The following is a 22,283-nucleotide window of genomic DNA, read 5'->3' on the forward strand; positions in this document are numbered from 1 at the left end:
GTTAGTTTTCTTATTGTTGAATTTTAAGAGTTCTTTGTATAATTTGGACAACAATCTTTTTTTTTTTTTTAAGATTTTATTTATTTGAGAGAAAGAGAGAGCGGGGGGAGGAGCAGAGGGGAGACAGACAAGCAGACTCCGCACTGAGCACGGAGCCTGACGCAGGGCTCGATCCCATGACTCTGAGATTATGACTTGAGCCAAAATCAAGAGTCAGACATTTAACTGACTGAGCCACCCAGGGGTCTCTGGACAGCAGTCCTTTATCAGATGTATCTTTTGCAAATATTTTCTCCTAGTAACTAGCTTGTCTTCTCATTCCCCTTAAGGAGTATAAATATTAACATTTGTGTATAACTCAATTGGATCTAAAAAAATTTAAGGTGGTTTAAATGTTTAACATGAAGTAATATTTAATAATAACCAGAGTTTATTTACGTGTATGATACTTACTATTACTTTAAAAAAAAATTTTATTTATTTGTCAGAGAGAGAGTGAGTGAGCAAGTGAGTACAAGCAGGGGGAGGCGGCAGGCAGAGGGAGAAGTAGGCTCCCTGCTGAGCAAGGAATCCGATGCGAGACTCGATCCCAGGACCCTGTATGTATGTAAGAAGAATGTTTAATTGAAACAAGCAATAGAGGGGCTTGGCTGGCTCAGTCGTTGTGTCTGCCTTCAGCTTAGGTCATGATCCCAGGACCCTGGTATCGAGCTCCGTGTCGGGCTCCCTGTTCAATGGAGAGCTTGCTTCTCCTTCTGCCATTCTCCCTGCTCATACTCTCTCTCTCAAATAAATAAATAAAATTAAAAAAAAAGAAACAAGCAACAGATTGTTATTTAGTATAAAGTTTATTCACATGTATTAAAGTGTCTGTAATAGGAAATCCATTAAAACCAAAATAGGATGGCTATAGGAAAATGTGCATTCAAAAAAAGTGGGTTGCTTTTTTCAGATAATGAAAATACTGATATATTGTATTGGATTGCCTTAAACTCTTAAACTGTTAGGTAAACATTTTTATTTATTTATTTATTTATTTATTTAAAGATTTTATTTATTTATTTGAGAGAGAGAGAATGAGAGACAGAGAGCACGAGAGGGAAGAGGGTCAGAGGGAGAAGCAGACCCCCCGCTGAGCAGGGAGCCCAATGTGGGACTCGATCCCGGGACTCCAGGATCACGACCTGAGCCGAAGGCAGTCGCTTAACCAACTGAGCCACCCAGGCGCCCCAGGTAAACATTTTTAAACAACAACAACAAAAATGTTGGTGGAAACACATAGTACAGAACATTGAAGGCATCAATATATGTCATACATGATCCTAAATCCCACATAGGCAGGATCTACAAAAGACTCTAGTTTTTAAAAATTACAGAAATTCTAGATACTCCTCTAATAGATATAAATGCCATACATAATATTTCAAAGCAAACTAATAAAAATGTAATTCACATTCAATTAGAACAAAAACAATATGAATAATATAAAATTGAACTTTTGAGCAACACTAACAAAACTTTTCTTATCAAAAAATTCTCTTGTAGGGGCGCCTGGGTGGCTCAGTCGTTAGGCATCTGCCTTCGGCTCAGGTCACGATCCCGGGGTCCTGGGATCGAGTCCCACATCGGGCTCCCTGCTCAGCAGGAAGCCTGCTTCTCCCTCTCCCACTCCCCCTGCTTGTGTTCCTGCTCTCTCTATCTCTCTGTGTCAAATAAATAAATAAAAAATCTTTAAAAAAAAAATTCTCTTGTACATAGAGGAAAAGTATACACACACATAAATTATCTGAGAAATAGAAAAAATTGGTTAAAATTTGACAGGTCAATGGGAAACTGAAGATACAGAGGACACTGTTGGCTCTAGCTTTTAATGGTTCCAAGAATTTTCACCCTACTCTGTATTCACTCAGAGGGCACATTATTAACAGATGCAAAACTTTGACACAGTTTGTGCTCTTTTTGATTTTTTTCCATTTTGTAAAAAAGAATATTCTGTGTAGAATTATATATCTTACTGAAGGTATTACCTTATAAATGCATATTTGTCCTTTTTTCCAGTTCAATTCCCTTTTTATACCCATATTCCATTATCTTCTGATTGTAATGGAGGGGTTGTAATGATCTAATTAAATATAAAGTTTATGTCAAAATAGATTTTTTAAAAAGATTTTATTTATTTATTTATTTATTTTTAAGATTTTATTTATTTGCGAGAGAGAATGAGAGACAGAGAGCATGAGAGGGAGGAGGGTCAGAGGGAGAAGCAGATTCCCTGCTGAGCAGGGAGCCCGATGCGGGACTCGATCCCAGGACTCCAGGATCATGACCTGAGCTGAAGGCAGTCGCTTAATCAACTGAGCCACCCAGGCGCCCAGATTTTATTTATTTATTTGACAGAGAGAGACACAGCAAGAGAGGGAACACAAGCAAGGGGAGTGGGAGAGGGAGAATCAGGCTCCCTGCAGAGCCCGATGTGGGGCTTGATGCGGGGCTCGATCCCAGGACGTTGGGATCATGACGAGCTGAAGGCAGACGCTTAACGATTGAGCCACCCAGGTGCCCCTCAAAATAGAATTAATGGTTAACACTAATCAGTTCCTTGGGGAAGAAGCACAAACAAAACAGAGCAAACAAAAAAATCCACTACCAAAAGTACAACAGGAATGCAGAACGGTGAATGAGACAGAAATAAATACATGTCAATAACTTTATATTAAGATATTTTCCTTGGGCGCCTGGGTGGCTCAGTCGTTAAGCGTCTGCCTTTGGCTCAGGTCATGATCCCAGGGTTCTGGGATCGAGTCCCACATCGGGCTCCCTGCTCTGCGGGAAGCCTGCTTCTCCCTCTCCCACTTCCCCGGCTTGTGTTCCTGCTCTCGCTATGTCTCTCTCTGTCAAATAAATAAATAAAATCTTTAAAAAAAAAAAAAAAAAGATATTTTCCTTTCAATCATTATAAGCATTTACCAGTTATGGAATTAACATACAATGTTATATTAGTTTCAGGTATACACATTGGTTCAACAATTCTATACATTACTCGCTGCTCACTGTGATAACTGTAGTAACCATCTGTCACCAATGTTATTAAATATTACTGACTATATTTCCTATGCTGTACTTTTCATCCTTGTGACTTATTTATTTTATAACTAGAAGTTTATCCTTTTAATCCTTTTTACCTAGTTTGCCCATTTCCTGCACCCACATCCCCTCTGGCAACCATCAATTTGTTCTCTGCATTTAAGAGTCTGTTTCTTAGATTCTACCTGTAAGTGAAATCATATGGTATTTGTCTTTCTCCTTCTGACTTATTTCACTGAGCATAATACCCTCAGTCCATCCATGTTGTCATAAATGGTAAGATCTCAACCTTTTTTTTATGGTTGAGTGATACTCCATTATATATACACCACATCTTTATCCATCTGTCAATAGACACCTGTGTTGCTCCCATATCTTGGCTATTACAAATAATGCTGCAATAAACATAGGGGTGCATCGGGGCGCCTGGGTGGCTCAGTTGGTTAAACGACTGCCTTCGGCTCAGGTCATGATCCTGGAGTCCCGGGATCGAGTCCCGCATCGGGCTCTCTGCTCAGCAAGGGGTCTGCTTCTCCCTCTGACCCTCTTCCCTCTCATGCTCTGTCTCTCATTCTCTCTCTCTCAAATAAATAAATAAAATCTTAAAAAAAAAAACAAAAAAACAAACAAACAAAAAAACCATAGGGGTGCATGTATCTTTTTGAATTAGTGTTTTCATTTTCTTTGGGTAAATACCCACTAGTGGAATTACTGGATCGTTTGGCATTTCTATTTTTAATTTTTTGAGGAACCTCTGTACTCTTTTCCACAGTGACTACACTAATTTACATTCCCCACCAACAGTGCACAAGGTTCCTTTTACTCCACAGCCTTAACACTTGTTATTTCTTGTCTTTTTGATACTAGCCATTATGACAAGTATAAGGTGATATCTCATTGTGGTTGTGATTTGCATTTCTCTGATGATAAGTGATGTTGAGCATCTTTTCATGTGTCTATTGGCCATCTGTATGTCCTTTGGAAAAGTGTCTATTCAATTCCTCTGTCCATTTTTTTTTCTTAATTTATTTTTTGACAGAGAGAGAGACAGCGAGAGAGGGAACACAAGCAGGGGGAGTGGGAGAGGGAGAAGCAGGCTTCCCGCGAAGCAGGGAGCCCAATGCGGGGCTTGATCCCAGGACCCTGGGATCATGACCTGAGCCGAAGGCAGACACTTAACGACTGAACCACCCAGGCGCTCCCCTCTGTCCATTTTTAAATTCGATTGTTCAGTGTTGAGTTGTATAAACTCTTTATGTATTTTGGATATTCACTCCTTATTGGAGTATCATTTGCAAACACCTCCCATTCAGTAGGTTGTCTTTTTGTTTTGTTCATGGTTTCCTTTGCTGTATAGAGGCCTTTTATTTTGGTGTAGTCTCATATCACATTTTCCTTTGTGTAAAGTATTATGAGCTCGACATAGATGTTCTACAAACACCAGTGATTTCACAATCTTAATGATGAATTCTAGATTAATTCAAGTTAGAGCAACAGTTTTATGCTAAGTGATGGCATTTAACAAATCTAGGCTACTGCTGGGAGAGGGGTTGTTATAGGTTCTAAGGCTAGCTTTGCAATTAGACTCTTATGAGTCAGTGGTAGTAACCAAGTTCAAGGAATATTTCAAATTATGATTCAATAAGAGATTCATCCTGTCTTATATTTCTTTTTTTTTTAAGTTTATTTATTTAAGTAACCTGTACATTCAATGTGGGGCTTGAACTTAGGACCCCGAGATCAAGAATCGCATACTCCAACTGAGCCAGCCAAGTGCCCCTGTCTTATATTTCTATTCATCCTAAGAAATACATGTATGTGAGAATACATGTACATATACATATGTATGTAATATAAACCTATATACATTTACGTATAAATGACAGATGGTCATAAATTTCTCATACAGACCTAGAATTAATAAGATCCCTGTTCTTCATAATTTAAAAAAAAAATATTTTATTTATTTATTTGACAGAGAAACAGTGAGAGAGGGAACACAAATAATGGGAGTGGGAGAGGGAGAAGCAGGCTTCCCGCGGAGCAGGGAGCCCGATGCGGGGTTCGATCCCAGGACCCTGGGATCATGACCTGAGCCGAAGGCAGATGCTTAATAACTGAGCCACCCAGGCGCCCCCCTGTTCTTCATAATTTGAGATAGCATAATTCTACAGGTATGAGATGGGCCTGGAAAAGTGTGCTTGCTCCTTCTAAACCTAGCTCTCACCAAGATGTTAGATTTAGGGCAAGTTATACTTTTATGCCTTAGTCTGATTGCTACAAAGTGAGGAAAGTAGAGTTTGCCTCTGACCTTTTTTTTTTTTAAGATTTTATTTATTTATTTGAGAGCGAGAGCGGAGCCAAAGAGAGAGAGCATGAGTTGGGGCGGGGTGGGGGAGGTGCTGAGGGAGAGGAAGTAGGCTCCTCACTGAGCAGGAAGCGTGAAGCGGGGCTCGATCCAGGACCCTGGGATCACGACCCGAGCCGAAGGCAGACGCTTAACCGACTGAGCCACCCAGGCACCCCCTGCCTCTGACCTCTTAAAGAGAATTAAAATAAGGGCAGAGTGTAAAGTTACATGAGAAAATAGTCCTTATGTAAAGTCAAGGTATGATTAATGGTAATTTTTTTTTTAAAGGAATCTCTACACCCCAAGTGGGGCTTGAACTCATGACCTCAAGATTAAGAGTTGTATGCTCCATCGACTGAGCCAGCCAGGTGCCCCATAGTGGTAAAATTTTTATAGGTAATGTAGGTGGCTTTAAAAAGACTTTTCCTGGGGCGCCTGGCTGGCTCAGTCAGTGGAACATGTGACTCACGTTTTGAGTTCAAGCTCCACGCTTAAAAATCTTTTAAAAAAATAAAAAGACCACTTTCCTAATTATATCTAAATGTTGCTAGATGATTTCTTTGTGATAAGCAACTGAAGAGACCCCAAAATCTAGAAGGATAAAATGTTTGGCAGTCTGTAATGATTAAGGTCTTGCTTATATCTGCCTTAAGATAATGTTGTCTTAAGGGGCGCCTGGGTGGCTCAGTCGTTAAGCGTCTGCCTTCGGCTCAGGTCATGATCCCAGGGTCCTGGGATTGAGCCCCGCATTGGGCTCCCTGCTCCGCGGGAAGCCTGCTTCTCCCTCTCCCACTCCCTCTGCTTGTGTTCCCTCTCTCGCTGTGTCTCTCTGTCAAATAAATAAAATCTTTAAAAAAAAAAAGATAATCTTGTCTTAAAAGAGAGACATAAACACTCACACACACATTGTAATGATTTATACTTTCTAAACATTTAATTGGAAGGAATTACCAAATATATGTGGGTTTTAGTCTCACTTCTGTAAAAATTATAAAACAAAATACAATTTTACAAATGGTCTTAAATAATAGGAAAATGCAATGCCTAGCAAAACAACAAGAACAGAATTTTTTCTTTTATTTCTCAGGAGTATGTTATTTCTTGAGTTCCTGCAAAGAGAAAATAAATTCACATCTACATCCACACCCACTCACGTAAATGTGTGCAAACACACTCCTCCAGAGGTTTATAGCTTATATTCTACTACATTCTTAAGGAAGACTGGTCATATATACAATTAAAAGAAGAGACAAAGTATAGGTTAAAATGATTCCTTATGGTGTTTTGGGTCCAGACATTAAGAGATACAAGGGGTTGCTGGTAACTTTAGTTGGTATTATTTTAATAGCAGGAAAGTAAATTAATTTTTCTAGGTTCTCGAACTATTATTTATAAACTTCAACATATTTTCAAGATAAAAAATTACATGTAGTTATATATAGATAATTTAGCAATGAAAATGGATGTGTCTACTCATCAGTAGCATGGGCAACTTTATCAAGTTCTAGTCACTCCTAGATTTGAAGCCTATATATTTGATAGTATAACAACCCTTGCAAATCCTTGCCATTGCAACTCTGTACCCTCTGAAGAACTCACTCCCTAGCAAGTGACTTTTAAATTACTTACTCCACTCCCATAACAAAACATGACTGATAGCAATTGTTAACAACTAAAACCTACAAAATACGGTGAATGCTATGCAATAATTTAAAATGTAAAACGAAGTGATTATATTAAGGCCACCAGTTTATACTGAAGTGTCCAATTTTGTGACAGATTTCCAACCACAAAGAAATCCTAATAAAGAGTGGGTCTAATATTCTGACTTCGGATAATCTAATGATCAGAAACTCTTTTTTTTTTTTAAATATTCAACACAAGAAATCTACAAACTTTATCTGTACAAAAGACAGTTCACTGGTTCTAGCTATGACATCCATAACACAGATTTTCTGAACCATTAAAATAAACAAAAAAGTGCTCTCTTCTTTACTACAAAGCTATGGAGTCCAAGTTTCTTATCAAACTGGTAATGGTGAGTTTCTTACCAGGCCGATAATGATCAAGTTCAGGTCCAAGATGCCAACAGAACTGCTGTGGTGTCATATACACATGCTTATTCTTTCTTTGCTCCTTGCGGTTTGTCATAAAGGGGCTGAAGTAACATGTCTCTTTGGTTTGGGGAAAAGGAACCATTCAAATAACAGGAATCTCCGATATCACCATGGCGGGCTTAGTGAGATGGGAGCGACATAGACTTTTTAAATACTCGAAGCCCTTTTGCTGCCCCAGGATATGGTGGTGGCGGGGAAACATTGTGCTTTCTGGTCAGTGCCACTGCCTGTTCATAAGAAGGTAATCCTGTGTCCTCCACCGCAAGGGGTGACGGGGTCAAGGCAGCCTCCTCAGGTCTTCTGAAAATGATGGAGGGAGTGTGCCTCCCCCTTCTTACGTAGGTTGCTGAAGAACTAAACAGAGAGACAGCATTTAGGTCTAGAAAGGCAGCATTTTTAGGTTAAAATGGCAATATTAGAAAACCCAACTGACGATTTTGATAAAAGTTGAACCCAATTTATTTATTTATGTTATTTATTTATTTTTTAAGATTTTATTTATTTGAGAGAGAGAGAGAGTGACACAGAGAGCCCCAGTAGGGCAGAAGGAGAGGGAGAAGCAGAATCCAGCGGAGCAAGGAGCCCGAAGCAGGGCTCGATCCCAGGATCCTGGGAACGTGACCTGAGCTGAAGTCAGACGCTTAACTGACTGAGCCACCCAGGCGCCCCTGCACCCAATTTATTAATATAACCACAGTTTTATTTTACCCATATACTCTGAAAGAGTCTTGGTATAGGGGAAAGATCGAGAGCTTTGGAGTCAGTCATGGATCTGAAACTGGATCCTCTCATTTCATAGCTATGTGGCCAAAGCAAGTTATCTGTTCCCTTTGAAGTAAAATGGGGACAATAATAGCTACCTCAACAGAGTTGTTTTGTGTGGATTCAGAAAAAATGTTATATGTAAAGCATCTAAGTAGTGTCTGCAACACTATAATAAGGACTCAAAACATGCTAATTCCCTTTTTCTCCCACTCCTAAATGAGAACTTTCTCAAAATATGATGTGAAACCAAACCCTTTCTTGTTGAAAGGCAGCATTACTCCAAGCCAAGGATCCTGATGTCACAGAGATAATCACGACAGGTGATGCCTGTCTCTCTCCTCTGCAGTCCTGTTGCCTGGTCCATCCCTCCTAAATAGCACTTCTGTCATATCCCTCTTCTCTGCAAATGTCTAACCTGCAGCCTACTTTCCACTGAGTCAAGTTCAACTCCCATGCCTCCTTTCTAAAGCCTCCCTTATTCTGGCTTCACCTTATTTTTCACAGCTCTCTGCTCTTGCAAGGTACCCCCTTTACACTCCTCTGTATGTGCAATAAATTCTCTGTCCTGCTTCTGTGCTTTCACTGCTGTTGTTTGCTTTCTCAGGTTATTGTCTTTTCCCCACTCTGTTGACCTAAGGCCAATAATTAAAAAAATATATGGCCTTGTTCAAGCCCCACCATTTCCACAAAACTCTGTCAGCTACACCAGCCAGTGAAAATTGAGATGCAATAGGGGTCTGGTGTTTTGAGCCTGTGTTTTCCCTTCTCACTATTGAATTACGAACTATAATTTAAACATTAGTAAATCGATCTGTTTAGACTGTAAAGTTGGCTGTCTATGAAGCACTTATGCATAAATTAAGTTCCTAGAACTATGGCTAATTAAGGATAATTAAAATTCATAGGTAATCCCCAACTTCTCATCAATATTTCAATATTCTTCCCGACAAGAGACAGTTAAGTAGACTCAAAATACTGTAAACTTTCCAAACTAAGGCAGTCAATTTGTACTTAGAACAACTCTTCCTTGGAGGTAATCATGAGATATGAAACTGGAGGAAAGGAGAGAGGATGATTGCAGAGAGAGAAGTGAAGAAGATCTGTGTAAATCTAGGAACTGGATAGTCAGCTCTTCAATAGCTGGGGGGTGACTGAGAGCATCCATCACAAGTTTACTTAGAGGGCTCAACACAATTCCTCCCCGTCAGAAATCTGGAACAGATTCCTGGTAGGCTAGTCACTTGCCACATTCATTAACTTATGACGAAAAGTTTTATTTGTTTGCTTATAGGGAACAGGAGAAGACAGATGTTTTAGTGGAACAAATAAGCTCTTCCATGTAGACTTCCAAATATAAGATATAAAAACAATATCATAATTACATCAAAGTTATTAAATAATCTACATAGTGATTTCTTTTTTTTTTTTTTTAAAGATTTTATTTATTTATTTGAGACAGAGAGAATGAGATACAGAGAGCATGAGAGGGAGGAGGGTCAGAGGGAGAAGCAGACTCCCTGCCGAGCAGGGAGCCCGATGTGGGACTCGATCCCGGGACTCCAGGATCATGACCTGAGCCGAAGGCAGTCGCTTAACCAACTGAGCCACCCAGGCACCCCTACATAGTGATTTCTTACACACATCTTAAATGATTGATATCAGAAAGTATACACGAATAACAACTCAAATAAACTAACAACATCATAGTATGCCTATTTTCCTCCATAAAATATAGGAATTAAGAAATGAAAAGATCTTGTTTCCCATTTTTTGACATGTTTTGACAGAGGAATGAGGCAAACTTTTTTGACAATGACCTTATTTTTTACTCTTTTCTTTCTCAAATATTTCCTCACCCTTCTTCCACTTCCAGACTTGCAAAATACAGAAAGAGAACAAATAACTCTGCTAGAAGAATTTCTTGGAATAATAGATGAAAAGTACTTTAGTAAGTTTTTAAAAGTCAGTCCCCAAATAAAAGGATGTCTTATAAACCTAGTGTTCAATGTCCTCTCAAGTCAAAGGGTGGCTCTGAGGATCAAAGTGAAACAATACATGTAAAAATATCTGTGAGCTGTATAGTATTATACTGTACTAACATTAAGTATAACTAATCTTGCTTTTATTTATTTATTTTTTAAAAAGATTTTTATTTATTTATTTGACAGAGAGAGAGACAGCGAGAGAGGAAACACAAGCAGGGGGAGTGGGAGAGGGAGAAGCAGGCTTCCCGCCGAGCAGGGAGCCTGATGTGGGGCTCGATCCCAGGACCCTGGAATCATGACCTGAGCTGAAGGCAGACTCTTAACGACTGAGCCACCCAGGAGCCCCCTAATCTTGCTTTTAAAATAAGAGCTATTCAGGGGCGCCTGGGTGGCTCAGTTGGTTAAGTGTCCCACTCTTGGTTTTGGCTCAGGTCATGATCTCAGGGTCGTGAGATCAACCCCTGCGTTGGGCTCTGCACTCAGTGTGGAGTCTACTTAAGATTCTCCTTCTCCTTCTGCCCCCCAGCCCCCATAAATAACTAAAATCTTAAAACAAAATAAAATAAGAGATATTCAGGGTTTTTAAATTTTACAATAACATACACAGAAAACATACGTAATAATGGCATTACTTTGCCATTTGAATTGTGCATTTGAATTCTGCTTCTAACCTACAGCAGGAAAGAAGCTAGAAGGTTTCACAGAAAAAAGGCCTAAGGTAAGAAGATGGAGTGGTGCAGAAAAGTAGAAAAGTGAAGCAAGGCACAGAGAAGAGAGAAGAAAATACCATGCATGAGGACACTGAATAATGGCTGTGTTATCACAGGCCCTGAGCACAGTTATTAAGCATGAGGGTATACATGAACTTTTTTGGAGAGACATTATGAATGGGGAGGAAAAGAGAGATAAAGGCAAGAAGAGTCTCTAAAGACAACTTTTGCCTAGATCTTCATTAGTCTGAGAGTTTCCAGGACTTCCTCCCTGACTTGTAGAGAAAGCCACACTGAATAAAATTTTATTCAAAAGTCCCAGAAAATGGAAAGGCCTTGCTTATTTCCTACCTGTTAAATAAGGGAAGTTAATAAAACCAGCTTAAAAGATGGTGGCTTAAGAACAATTAGGCAAGTTCTTCCTCATTTCTCTCATTTCTCAGATTTTTATAGGATTTACAGAGGTCCCTGACAAGCTCCTTTGTCCATGCCCACAGGTCATGTTAATGCCTCAGGGAGCTGTTCAGGAATTCCAGCTTGGGGATAGAATTACAATTTATGTTGCCCCGGTCCTCTGCCCTCTTTCTGGCATGTCTTCTTTCTGCACCTTTGCTATGAGTACCCTTTAAGGCTCTGTCCTTTTCCATCTGTCCTTTCATTACACTCTGAGAACTTGCGTACTCTCGCGGCTTCAGTTTTTGTGTGTTTTTTTTTTTTTTTTTAAGTAATCTTTACACCCAACGGGGGGTTCGAACTCACAACCCTGAGATCAAGGGTCGCATGCTCTAGTGACTGAGCCAGCCAGGCACCCCATGGTTTTAGTTTTATCTTCCAATAGATGAATCTAATTCCACGTCTGTTGCCCTAAACTCTTACCATAAAGAAAAAATTTTATAGTGGTAAAATATATGTCACATAAAATTGCCATTTTAACCATTTTCAAGTGTGTGACTCAGTGGTATAAATTAAATTCACAATGTTGTGCCACCATCACCACTGTTTCCATAACCCTTTCATCACCTGGTTACAATCATGAGCTTTTCCCAGAATTTGAAAGTGTGACTAGGGATATGTAAGCATCAATTTCGAATAGCCTGTTTAGCACCTGGTACTTTTTTTTGAATAAGGTTATTTTTACACTTACTCACCTACACTTACTGAGAAGATAATAGAGATAATAGGGAATAACTTTTTATTTTAATGAGGATGTTGAGGTTCTATTGTCCTAACAATTATGGCTTTTATGAATTTTTATCAAGCTTTATTAATGGGTTATTATCTTCAAGTGGCAACCATTTTATTTCATTGATTTTTATTTAATTTAAAGTATCAATAAACATGGTTGAATTTAAAAGCTAATTACACTGTTTCTATTTGGGTTGCCACATCGCTGGATCTGTTAATGATGTGACTTAGAGGAAGTGATGGGACTTCTTAACCTCTGGAAACAATGTGGGGACACTGGTATCTACTTCCTGCTTAAGAAGGAAATATTAAAAAATCAAGCTGACACTTGTGAATCCTCTCGTATTCTTTTGAAGGATCTTAAAAATAGCATCATTTCATTGTTTATGTAAGTGTTAAATTATGCAACCAAACAACGGTCACAGACCAGAGGAGACTGGAGAGACAATGACAACTAAATGCAATGCGATATCTTAACTGGGTCCTGGAGCAGAAGGAGGACATGAATGACAAAATTGGTGAAATCTGAATAAGGTCTGGAGTTTAGTTAATAGTAATGTACCAGTGTTGGCTGGTTTGTTTTACAAATGTACTATGGGAATGTGAGATGTTCACAATGAGGGAAACTGGTTGAAGGATGGGAACTCTGTGTGATCTTTGCAACTTTCCTGTATATCTAAAATTATTCCAGAGTGAAATGTTTATTTAAAAAATAGACAGCCATTTTTATCCATTTTAAAATAACAATATAGAATGTATAATAGTGAATTCAATATTTTTACTTGGTACTTACCTGGGATATTGTTGCCTGTTACACTTGGTGATACAAAGATAGTAACCAAGTAATCCAAAAATAACCAAAAATACTCCAGCAGCAATTAATCCAGTCAGAAGGCCCATGACATCAACTTTCTCTCTGTTAACATCTTAAGAGAAATCAATAAAATAATGTAGATATAACAACTGAAAAGCACTGCCTATGATTTCAATAAATTTAACACTGGATCTACGCATACTATTAAGAATCTAATAATACTGACTTCTTTAAAAAGTCTTTGTGCTAGTGACAAAAATTTATAAATGACACTTCCTAAAAGCCCTAGTTATGATTTTATTTGTTTTATTTTATTTTTTTAAGATTTTATTTAGGGGCGCCTGGGTGGCTCAGTTGGTTAGGCATCTGCCTTCCACTCAGGTCATGATCCCAGGGTCCTGGGATTGAGCCCCACATCAGGCTCCCTGCTCAGAGGGAGTCTGCTTCTCTCTCTCCCTCTGCCTGCCACTCCCCCTGCTTGTGCTCTCTCTCACTCTCTGTCAAATAAATAAATAAATAAAAATTTTTTTTTAAAGAAAGAGAGCGAGAGAGAGCATAAGCGGGCGGGGGAGGGGAGGGAGAAACAGACTGTCCTGCTGAGCAGGAAGCCCCATGTGGAGCTCGATCCCAGAGTCCTGGGATCATGACCTGAGCTGAAGGCAGATGCTTAACCGACAGAGCCCCCAGGGACCCCCAAGTTTCATTTACTTTAAATAGGTCATATTAAATGGATAGTATTCAAGACTAAACATATTCTGGGATGCCTGGGTTGGTTTAGTCAGAACGGCATGCAACGCGATCGCAGGGTCATGAGTTCGAGCCCCATGATGGGGGTAGAGATACTAAAAAAATAAATAACCTTAAAAAAAAAGACTAAGCATAATATATTCTTTGTTCAACTAGGCACATTTTGGTATTAAATACACAGATAACTGTACTAAGCAACACTAGCCTAGCAATGTAATAAAGTCTCCTCGTAGCTGGGGCTCTACCTGATGGGAATGAAGGAAGATCTGACAAAAAAAAGACCTGATAAAAAGCAGCTAGAGATGATAATACAGATAAGTAAAGATCTCCCCTCTATAGAACTTATTTAATTCTAACACTCTTAATTTACCTAGCAGCAGAAGTATTCCATTTACTTGTAATGGTAAAAAAGAAAAAATAATTAAAATAGCTTACTACTTGGAACTAATGGAGTCCTACTTTTATTCTGTGCAAGTCTTGACTTAGCTGAGTGGTTTAAAACACCTTTAAGCCTATTATCTCATTTCCCTAGTATCTCACCAAACTTGATTTTCAGTGTGTAAAGATGAATGTGGCTTCCTCTGTCTTAGATAGGCTAGTGTATAATTGAGAAATCATCCCTGGATTTACAAGGCATGTATGTTGAGCAACAACCAAACTCAAACAATGAAACGAAGATGTATTTAGAATAGAGGGAGGGTGGGAAGAAGATTAAATTTCATCCATTCTTGCCTTACCTGATTTTGTGGTTGGTCCTTTGATGGAATAGTCCTGCCAGAACGCCATCTAAGAGAAAGGTAAAATTTCCAAGTTTATTTCATTGTTTTGTTATCATTTCATGTGATCCCAATGACCCGGACTGGGGTGGTAAATTCTTGGCATGTGCCACAGAGGATACTAGTTTATTCAAGCTGGAGGGCGTGCACTCTAATTTAAGCACTGCCACCCACCACTGTTTCTCCTGACTCTGGAATTGGTCAGGGGATGACTGCCAGTGCCAGGTCTCTACTACTGTCCCCTGCCACTCTCCCTTCACCTGCTCAGAGTCCCCGCTCAGACATACAGTGAAACCATCATATTAGTCGGTGACAGCACCAAAGGCGGAGGCTAAAGCAGTGGACCCATTACCAAGTTTGAAAAGGACTCTGAATTTTTCTACGCTCGGTGCGCCCTCGGTTTGCTAGGAGATTGTACTGAAAGGGATTGATCTGGGGAAAGACATCCCTGAGATTCTTTAAGTTCAATGTTACTTGAGAGAATGAGGCAGATTTTAAGGAACCATGATAAAATCATAAAATGCGTTTGCAAAAAAACAGAATAAAATTTCAACGGGCACAGCTACAAAGTATAGACTTTGTTTTCCTTCTCCAGCAGATGTGGCAGATATTAGCAGGGAATGAGAAGCTGGGTGCAATTTTGGGAGAAAAAAGAACTAAGTTCCATTAATGCCTGTATTTGAAGGATACCTAGAGTTCCTTGGTCTTATTGACCAAAGAGTAAAGTGGAACTCTTGAGGAAGGGGAAAAGGAGCTGTGCTTATTTAATTTACAAAAGTAAAGAATTTGAGTCACTCAGTATTCTTTAAGAATATGCCAGATTATAACAGGGACCGTGTTGTCTGTTGTTTTGTACTGTTCCAAGATTAATGGACAGGATTTAATTACATTTCAAAGGAGAACTTCTAAAAGTTTCTCCCTTAAATTACACTGATATACCAAACAATAAACTCTTGAATGCAGAGACTATATATTTTATATCCTCAGTCTCTGGCAGAGGACTTGGCACATAATAGATTGTTAATAAATACAGTAATCAGAAAAGATAAGGTCACTGGTAGGAAAAATTGCTCTGAGTCTAGAATGATTGAAGCCTGAGTCAGAGAACCAACTCAATTAGTATCCTAAAATGTAATTCATTCCACTTCATGATTGTTTTTAAATATAATAAACATCACACACACAAAATCACAACACAATCGATAATTTGCCAATTACTCTAAGTCCATTTAATTAAGTATAAAGCCAAGTCTAAATAGGTTTGTTAGCATTTTAAGGAAGTAGAAAGGGATAACAGGTATAAAATCTCGATTCTATTTAAAGCATAAAATCTCTGATGACTTAATGTGCCATTTTCTTAAGTATGATTTAATAAATTTCCAGCCAATTAACATTGTCAACCAAATTACCGTTTTATCTTCATCCACAAAGATTTCTCTGGCTTCTTCATAATTACAAATTTCTTCTCTGCACTCTCTTTCTAGGTCACCGGGAGTGAAGAGCTCCAAATCAAATCTATTATATAGCAGGTGTCTATGTATGAAAAGGTTTGCTTCTTCTTTTGCTGTGAAGACTAATAAAGAAGTAGAAAGATTTCAAAGGTTGATAAAAATAGGGCAGAACATTCCTGTTTTAATTGTGGAAGAACTGAATAATTCTCTTGATGTAAAATTATGCCAAACTTTTTTTGTATGGTTTTAAATTCTTTTTTTTTTTTTTTTAAGATTTTACTTATTTATTTGAGAGAGAGAGAGAGAGACAGAGCACAAGTGGGGGAGGGGCACAGGGAGAAGCAGTCTCCTGGCTGAGCAGGGAGCAGGCTTCGGGGCTCAATCCCAGAACCCTTGAAGGCAGCTGAAGGCACCCACTTATCTGACTGAGCCACCCAGGCATCCCTGTATGATTTTAAATTCTGACAAAAAGAAATGTCATCAGTAAAAATAACGTCTGTTAAATATGACATACAAATATTAGCATAAGCCCAGAAAATACTTGAGTTGGTTATGTCCAAAGTTATTAGCATAAATGAAAATTATTTAAATATCACTTTTCCCTCTAGACAGTATTTCCAAGAAGTGACAGGTCAGACTCTTCTACTTCTAAAGGGTTGGCTGTCTATTATCTTGACTGAGAAAAATTAGTCTGGTGTAAAGGATAGAGTATTGGTCTAAGAGAAGACAGAGATTCTTGGTTGTGATTTGGCTTGGCTATTGATGGTTTATCTGGGATAAATCACTTATATCTCTGTGTTGCCATTTCCTGATTTGTAAAATTGATAAATGAACTAAAGAATTACTAAGATCTCTTTATGTTTTAAAATTATTGATTTATGTTAAAAATTTTAGAGCAACTTTATACTAAAAACTTATAAAATTTTAAACTTCTAAGTTAATAAAATTATAAGGTAATTATAAGGTTAATTAACAGACATTCAGCCCCTCCTAAACAAGTAGCTGCCTCTCTCTCCCCATCCCCTAAAGATGTGTCTACAATGCTTCATAAGACTCCCTCTACCTTTTCTGGGAAGGTAAATGGTAAACACAATAGAGTTAAGCACAGGGTAACACAAAACCAAAATATCCCACCATGGCAGTATTTTCAAAACCCACAAACTTTAAACTCATTCTGGTATCACACAAAGAATGCTTAAGAAATCTTGCTCCAGATCACATTACCAAGACTGGAATTCAGAAACTCTCTGAAAACTACATCAAATGCTTAAAAGAATTTGGTGTTTTGCACTGTTAACCATTACTATAAAGGAAGAATATATTAGAGTGGGCAATTGAAAGACAGTTTAGGACTGATGAGAGAGCATGGCCTGAAAGACTAATTCTGATTTGTGAATGACCTCAGCTTGGCCATTTATTCTTAGCCCCACGAGAACAGTCACACCTTGTCCAAGATATTTTTTTCCACTAGTCAATCACTTTTCCAAACAGGTCTGAATCTTATAGAGCTGTTTTGTTCAATATGGTAGCCACTAGGCACATATTGCTATTGAGCACTTGAACTGTGGCTAGTCTGAACTGAGATGTGCTAGAAATGTAAAATATACACTGGATCTGAAGATTTAATTAAAAAGTAAAATATCTTAATGTTTCATATTGCTTGTATTTGGAAATGATATTTTGGATATAATGGGTTAGATTAAATATATAAATATATATATATATAATTTTACCAATTCTTTTTACCTTTTTTTAAGGATTTATTTATTTATTTTAGAGAGAGAGAGAACGCATGCACACAGGGGGGAGGGCAGAGGGCATTTTGTCACCAAAAGGAGACAAAATGAACAATTTTCCAAGTTACCTTCACCTCTCATTGGGATTCTCATCATGGCCCTCTGAGGGGTTGCCTTGCTCCCCTACAGTCTGTTTTTAACATTGTGCTGTTAAAAACACTTCCAGTGCACCTGGTTCTCTCCTGCCTTTGTACTGGCTGTTTCTCCTGAATAGAACTTTCTTCTTTCACCTCCTTTAGGATTTTGGTCAATGTTACCTTGAAACCTCATCCCCACCCACCCACCTCTGGCGCTCCCTGTCCCTACTACACTTGGTTTCTCTCCATAGCATGCACCACCATCTGGTGTGTTCTGCATGTGTTACCACTTACTTGTGACCACTCTGTTCCCCTCACTAGAAGAAAAATTCCACTAAAGTACACACACACGTGGTGCCTGACACATATGAGGTGCTCAAAAAATGATTTACTAAATGAGTAAATGAACTCAATTTTTCTACATTGGAAAGAAATTCTTGGACCTAAATTCTACCAGTTAAAGCAATTCATAGGTATAGTCTGGTATTACTCATTTTGTTGTAGGTTTAAAATACTAAACCAGTGATGAAGTAACTCATGGCCTGCCTAACTTAGCTATATTTACTACATGGAATCGAATTTCAGAAGAAGAATTAGAAATCTGCTTCTGTATTGCTACTTTTCAGATACGGCCAGATCTTTACATTTTATTGGCTAAGAAAGTAGTGCCAAATTTCCCATTGTTGGTCTTCCCTTCAAGTAGGTTATGTGAGTTATAAATATACTCTGTGCCCTCCAGATGGGACTCAATAGAACTACTTTCAACTTGAAAGGAAAATAAGAATGAGAGAATCATAAACATTTTTATTGTTCCTGAAATGATACTTATGCCAGTAAAAGTCTTCACCCATGAATTAAATGTGCCCTCCAGGAGCTACTGTGTATCACTTCCCTGAGTGTGAAAGTTCTGATTCAGTCAGGGGTTGACTTTAGGCCTTCGGTGCTTTATTAAATTTTTCCCTGCCTCCCTTTTGATCTTAGGAGAAATATTGTCCTTTGTTACTGGGATCCTAAGTAACTCTGAATTTGTTTGTTATCCAAAGAAGCAAACCTCCTTGTCCTGGGAGCATCCTGAACTTCCAGTGAGAAGTCTTATTTTCCCTCTCGCCCCTGATGGAGGATACACTGTCTTTAGTCCTTTTGTATGTGCCTCCTCAAGTTCTCTTCCCATTTCTATTTCTCCCATTTTAGGCCATCCTAAGAGGCTGTCTGTGCATCCTGCTATTTCAAACCCACCAACTGACCCTCCATTCTCTTCAGGGCAGGGATTATAGACTTTCATTGCTATATCCCCAGTACTTAGATGAGGGCCTGGCATATAGTATGTGTTAATAAAGTGATTACTAACTGAGCAAATCAGCTTTTAAAATAGATAGGATTCCTCATTTACATTTCCCACAGATATTTCCAGCCATCTGCACTCAAGTATGATCTCTGAATTCCTTCCATAATTTGTGATGTCCTTGGGAATGTCTTTTATGTCTGCATTATGTGAATCAATGAATATACTCACCAGCATACTGGGGATCAGCATCTGGTCCCACTGAGTGTGGACCTTCAATTTTATATATGAGTGGACTTACATATGTGGTGGAACTTGGGAGGTAACAAGAAGGCTCTCCTTCCAAAATCTCTCCCTATTCTCATTAGCTAGCTTATCCAGTTGCCTAGAATTCTACCATCAGGATTTGGTTCCTTTGGGTTAAGATCTCCCATCTTAAAACACACACATGCACAAACACACACACACCCTCCTGGAAGGTTTAATACACCAAGCTGTATTAATCATTAATAAGTTACCCAGGAGTATTAGTGTAACAGATCCTTCCTAAATGAAAATGAGCTGAGAGTAGATCTGATGAAAAGGATTAAGGGACAGGAATGTGTGGGGATAGGGAAGCACAATGCCCAGGCAGGGAGAAGGATGCTGAAGCCAAAGCCATTTTTTTTTCTTTTCTGGTTCTGATTTCTAGGTTAGACTTTTATTTTATTTTATTTTTAAGATTTTATTTATTTATTTGACAGAGAGAGACACAGCGAGAGAGGGAACACAAGCAGGGGGAGTGGGAGAGGGAGAAGCAGGCTCCCCGCAGAGCAGGGAGCCCGATGCGGGGCTCGATCCCAGGACCCTGGGATCATGACCTGAGCCGAAGGCAGACGCTTAACCGACTGAGCCACCCAGGCGCCCCTAGGTTAGACTTTTAAAATGCAGACAGGAACCAGTCTATTTATGACCTGGAACCCACAAGGTATGAAATTCTAGGTTACCAAACCTAATCTTTCACAAGCATCTGACTTTATCCAGATAACCAGACAATGTGATGTCAAAAAGGACCTCAGGGATCGTTCCACTCCCCACCCCCATCATTTTACAGAGGAAGAAATTCAAGCAGAAAGGGGTTAAGTAACTTGCCCTGGGGTCTCATAACAAGTCCAGACTAGATCCTGGATTCACTGTCCATCTTTCCAGAAAAAACAAGTAATTATGCTCATTATATTTACCACATAGCCTCATCTAGAAAAACGGTGCTCACTGTTTTTCGGAAGTTGAAATAGGTGTTCCATTCAGTGAACCACAAACCAGGTCTTAAATATATATTTATCAAAAATAACTCACAGAAAGAAATTTGTATAAATTGTACCTAACATAACCACAACATTGCCAAGCAGACCACAAATTAAACTAGAGGATATTGTAAGGCTTCTTTGATTGATGGGGGCATGTCATTTCAAAGACTACACTTTCTCCTTTGAGATTTGTAATACCTGGCTCGGCTTTTCAGGGAGGTTTCTCGAGACGGCAGCCATGCTTACCTTCTTCTCGAGCATGCCTGGGCTCCTTCGGACTCCTTGTGCAATGAGGAAACGCGAAGGTAACTATGGGCAGTTGGCTGAGTAGAACCAGCAGTGTAATCATAGTCTGGTAACTGTCAAACAAACTAAGACAAACAAAGTAACAAAAAGAAAAAGTCAAAAAAGCCCCTGGCTCAGCACTTTGAGTTCCTGGGGGTACTGAGTCACCGACCTGCCGCTCTCTTAACAACAGCCCGACTGCGCCCGGCTCGCGGGTTTCGGTCGCCCGTCCCGACCCGCGCCCGGAAAGCCCGAGAGTGCCTAGGGACAAATGCCACGCCCCGGGACGCTGCCGACGGCTGAGCGGGCACCTGTCGCCGCGGGCGGCCCTCTGCCTTCCGTTCTAGTCGGGCCGGGTCCGCCGAGGTGGTCCCCTCCGAGGAACCCATTCCCCGCCCGAGCCAAGCCTCCGGGCCCCGCACCTGCGGCTCCGGGCGCATGTTCCAGCAGCTCCCGGGCCGGAGCCCCGTCGTTGGGTAGTCCCTCCGGCCGCCAGACCCTCCGTCTCGGCGCCCCCCAAATCTCCGCGACAATCCCGGGAGGCCGGGGAGGCTCCCGCGTTGGGGCGGAGGAAGCGCCTGGGGTCCGTGAAGAGGCGCCTGGTCCACGCGAGGACGCGCGCGGTAAGTTCCTACGGTGATCCCGGGAGGCCGCGGCCCAGAGCTGGGCGAGAGGGCGGAGGCGGCTACCTGGGGAGCATCTGGCCGCGCTCCTCCCCTCGGGGGCCCGGCCTACCTGCGACGGGCGGGCAGTGGGCAGGTGGTTCCAGAGCCGCCGCAGTTTCCGCCCTGAGCCTCGGGCGAGTCCGGCCGCCTGCAGCCCGTTCTGGCCCCGCCTTGGCGGCAGGTTTTGGACTCATTTCTGCACCCGGCACTGCTTGAGAATTCAGGGGGCATTTTCAGTTCTCAGTGCTAAGCGGAGCGCCCTGGGCGCATCCCGCGGGCTCTTCGCTTTGGGTTTCACTGGGCTACGGGGTCTGTCTTGTGGTTACCTTAGGTCAGCGGTTCTCAAAGGGTGGTTCGGGAATGAGAACAAAATATTCATCAGAGAAAATACACTTTATTAGTAAGAAGAAACGGGAAGTGACTTTAGAATTAATCGCTTACATTAGTTCTCAAATTGTGGCCCGCCAGGTCTTGGGACGTCTCCAAGATCCTGGGAAGGGGTCTCCTAGGTCAAAACTATTTCCATTAGGGTAATAAGACATGATTTGCCTTTTTCGCTTTCATTGTCTCATGACTGTCCGGTGGAAATTTCCAGAGGCCGATCTGACGTGAATGATGTCATCACTCTACTAATAGAATGGGTATTCTTCTGTTTTCTAGTATGTTCTATGGTAATAGGCTTAAAGTTTCAATATGTACATTTTTATAGAGATTAATAAAATTTATATGTTCTCATTACTTCTGTAATTAGCTCTCTTTGATCACACCTGTCAGGATAGCTATAACCTCATTATTTTCAAATAAATAGTTATCTTGAAATCTTGAACTTTTCTTAGAGTTTATGTGGAAACACAACAAAAAAGTACACTTTGTTGTCTTGATTTGAGACATTTTGAAAATATCTCTGT

At 40.0% G+C, this 22,283-nt stretch overlaps 1 protein-coding gene across 1 annotated transcript; it reads right to left on the reverse strand.

Moving 5' to 3' along the window:
* Positions 1-6,341: 6,341 nt before the first annotated feature.
* On the reverse strand, positions 6,342-21,396 carry PRRG4 (proline rich and Gla domain 4). Its single transcript, XM_021684730.1, has 6 exons — positions 21,133-21,396; positions 20,672-20,796; positions 15,943-16,106; positions 14,495-14,543; positions 12,990-13,122; positions 6,342-7,905 (listed from the first exon to the last, which is right to left on the reverse strand). The coding sequence occupies exons 2-6, from the start codon at positions 20,772-20,774 to the stop codon at positions 7,671-7,673; spliced, it is 684 nt and encodes a 227-aa protein (XP_021540405.1). The 5' UTR covers positions 20,775-20,796; positions 21,133-21,396; the 3' UTR covers positions 6,342-7,670.
* Positions 21,397-22,283: the final 887 nt, after the last annotated feature.

The sequence above is a fragment of the Neomonachus schauinslandi genome, chromosome 11 (assembly GCF_002201575.2).
Source record: "Neomonachus schauinslandi chromosome 11, ASM220157v2, whole genome shotgun sequence".
NCBI classification, from domain to species: Eukaryota; Metazoa; Chordata; class Mammalia; order Carnivora; family Phocidae; genus Neomonachus; species Neomonachus schauinslandi.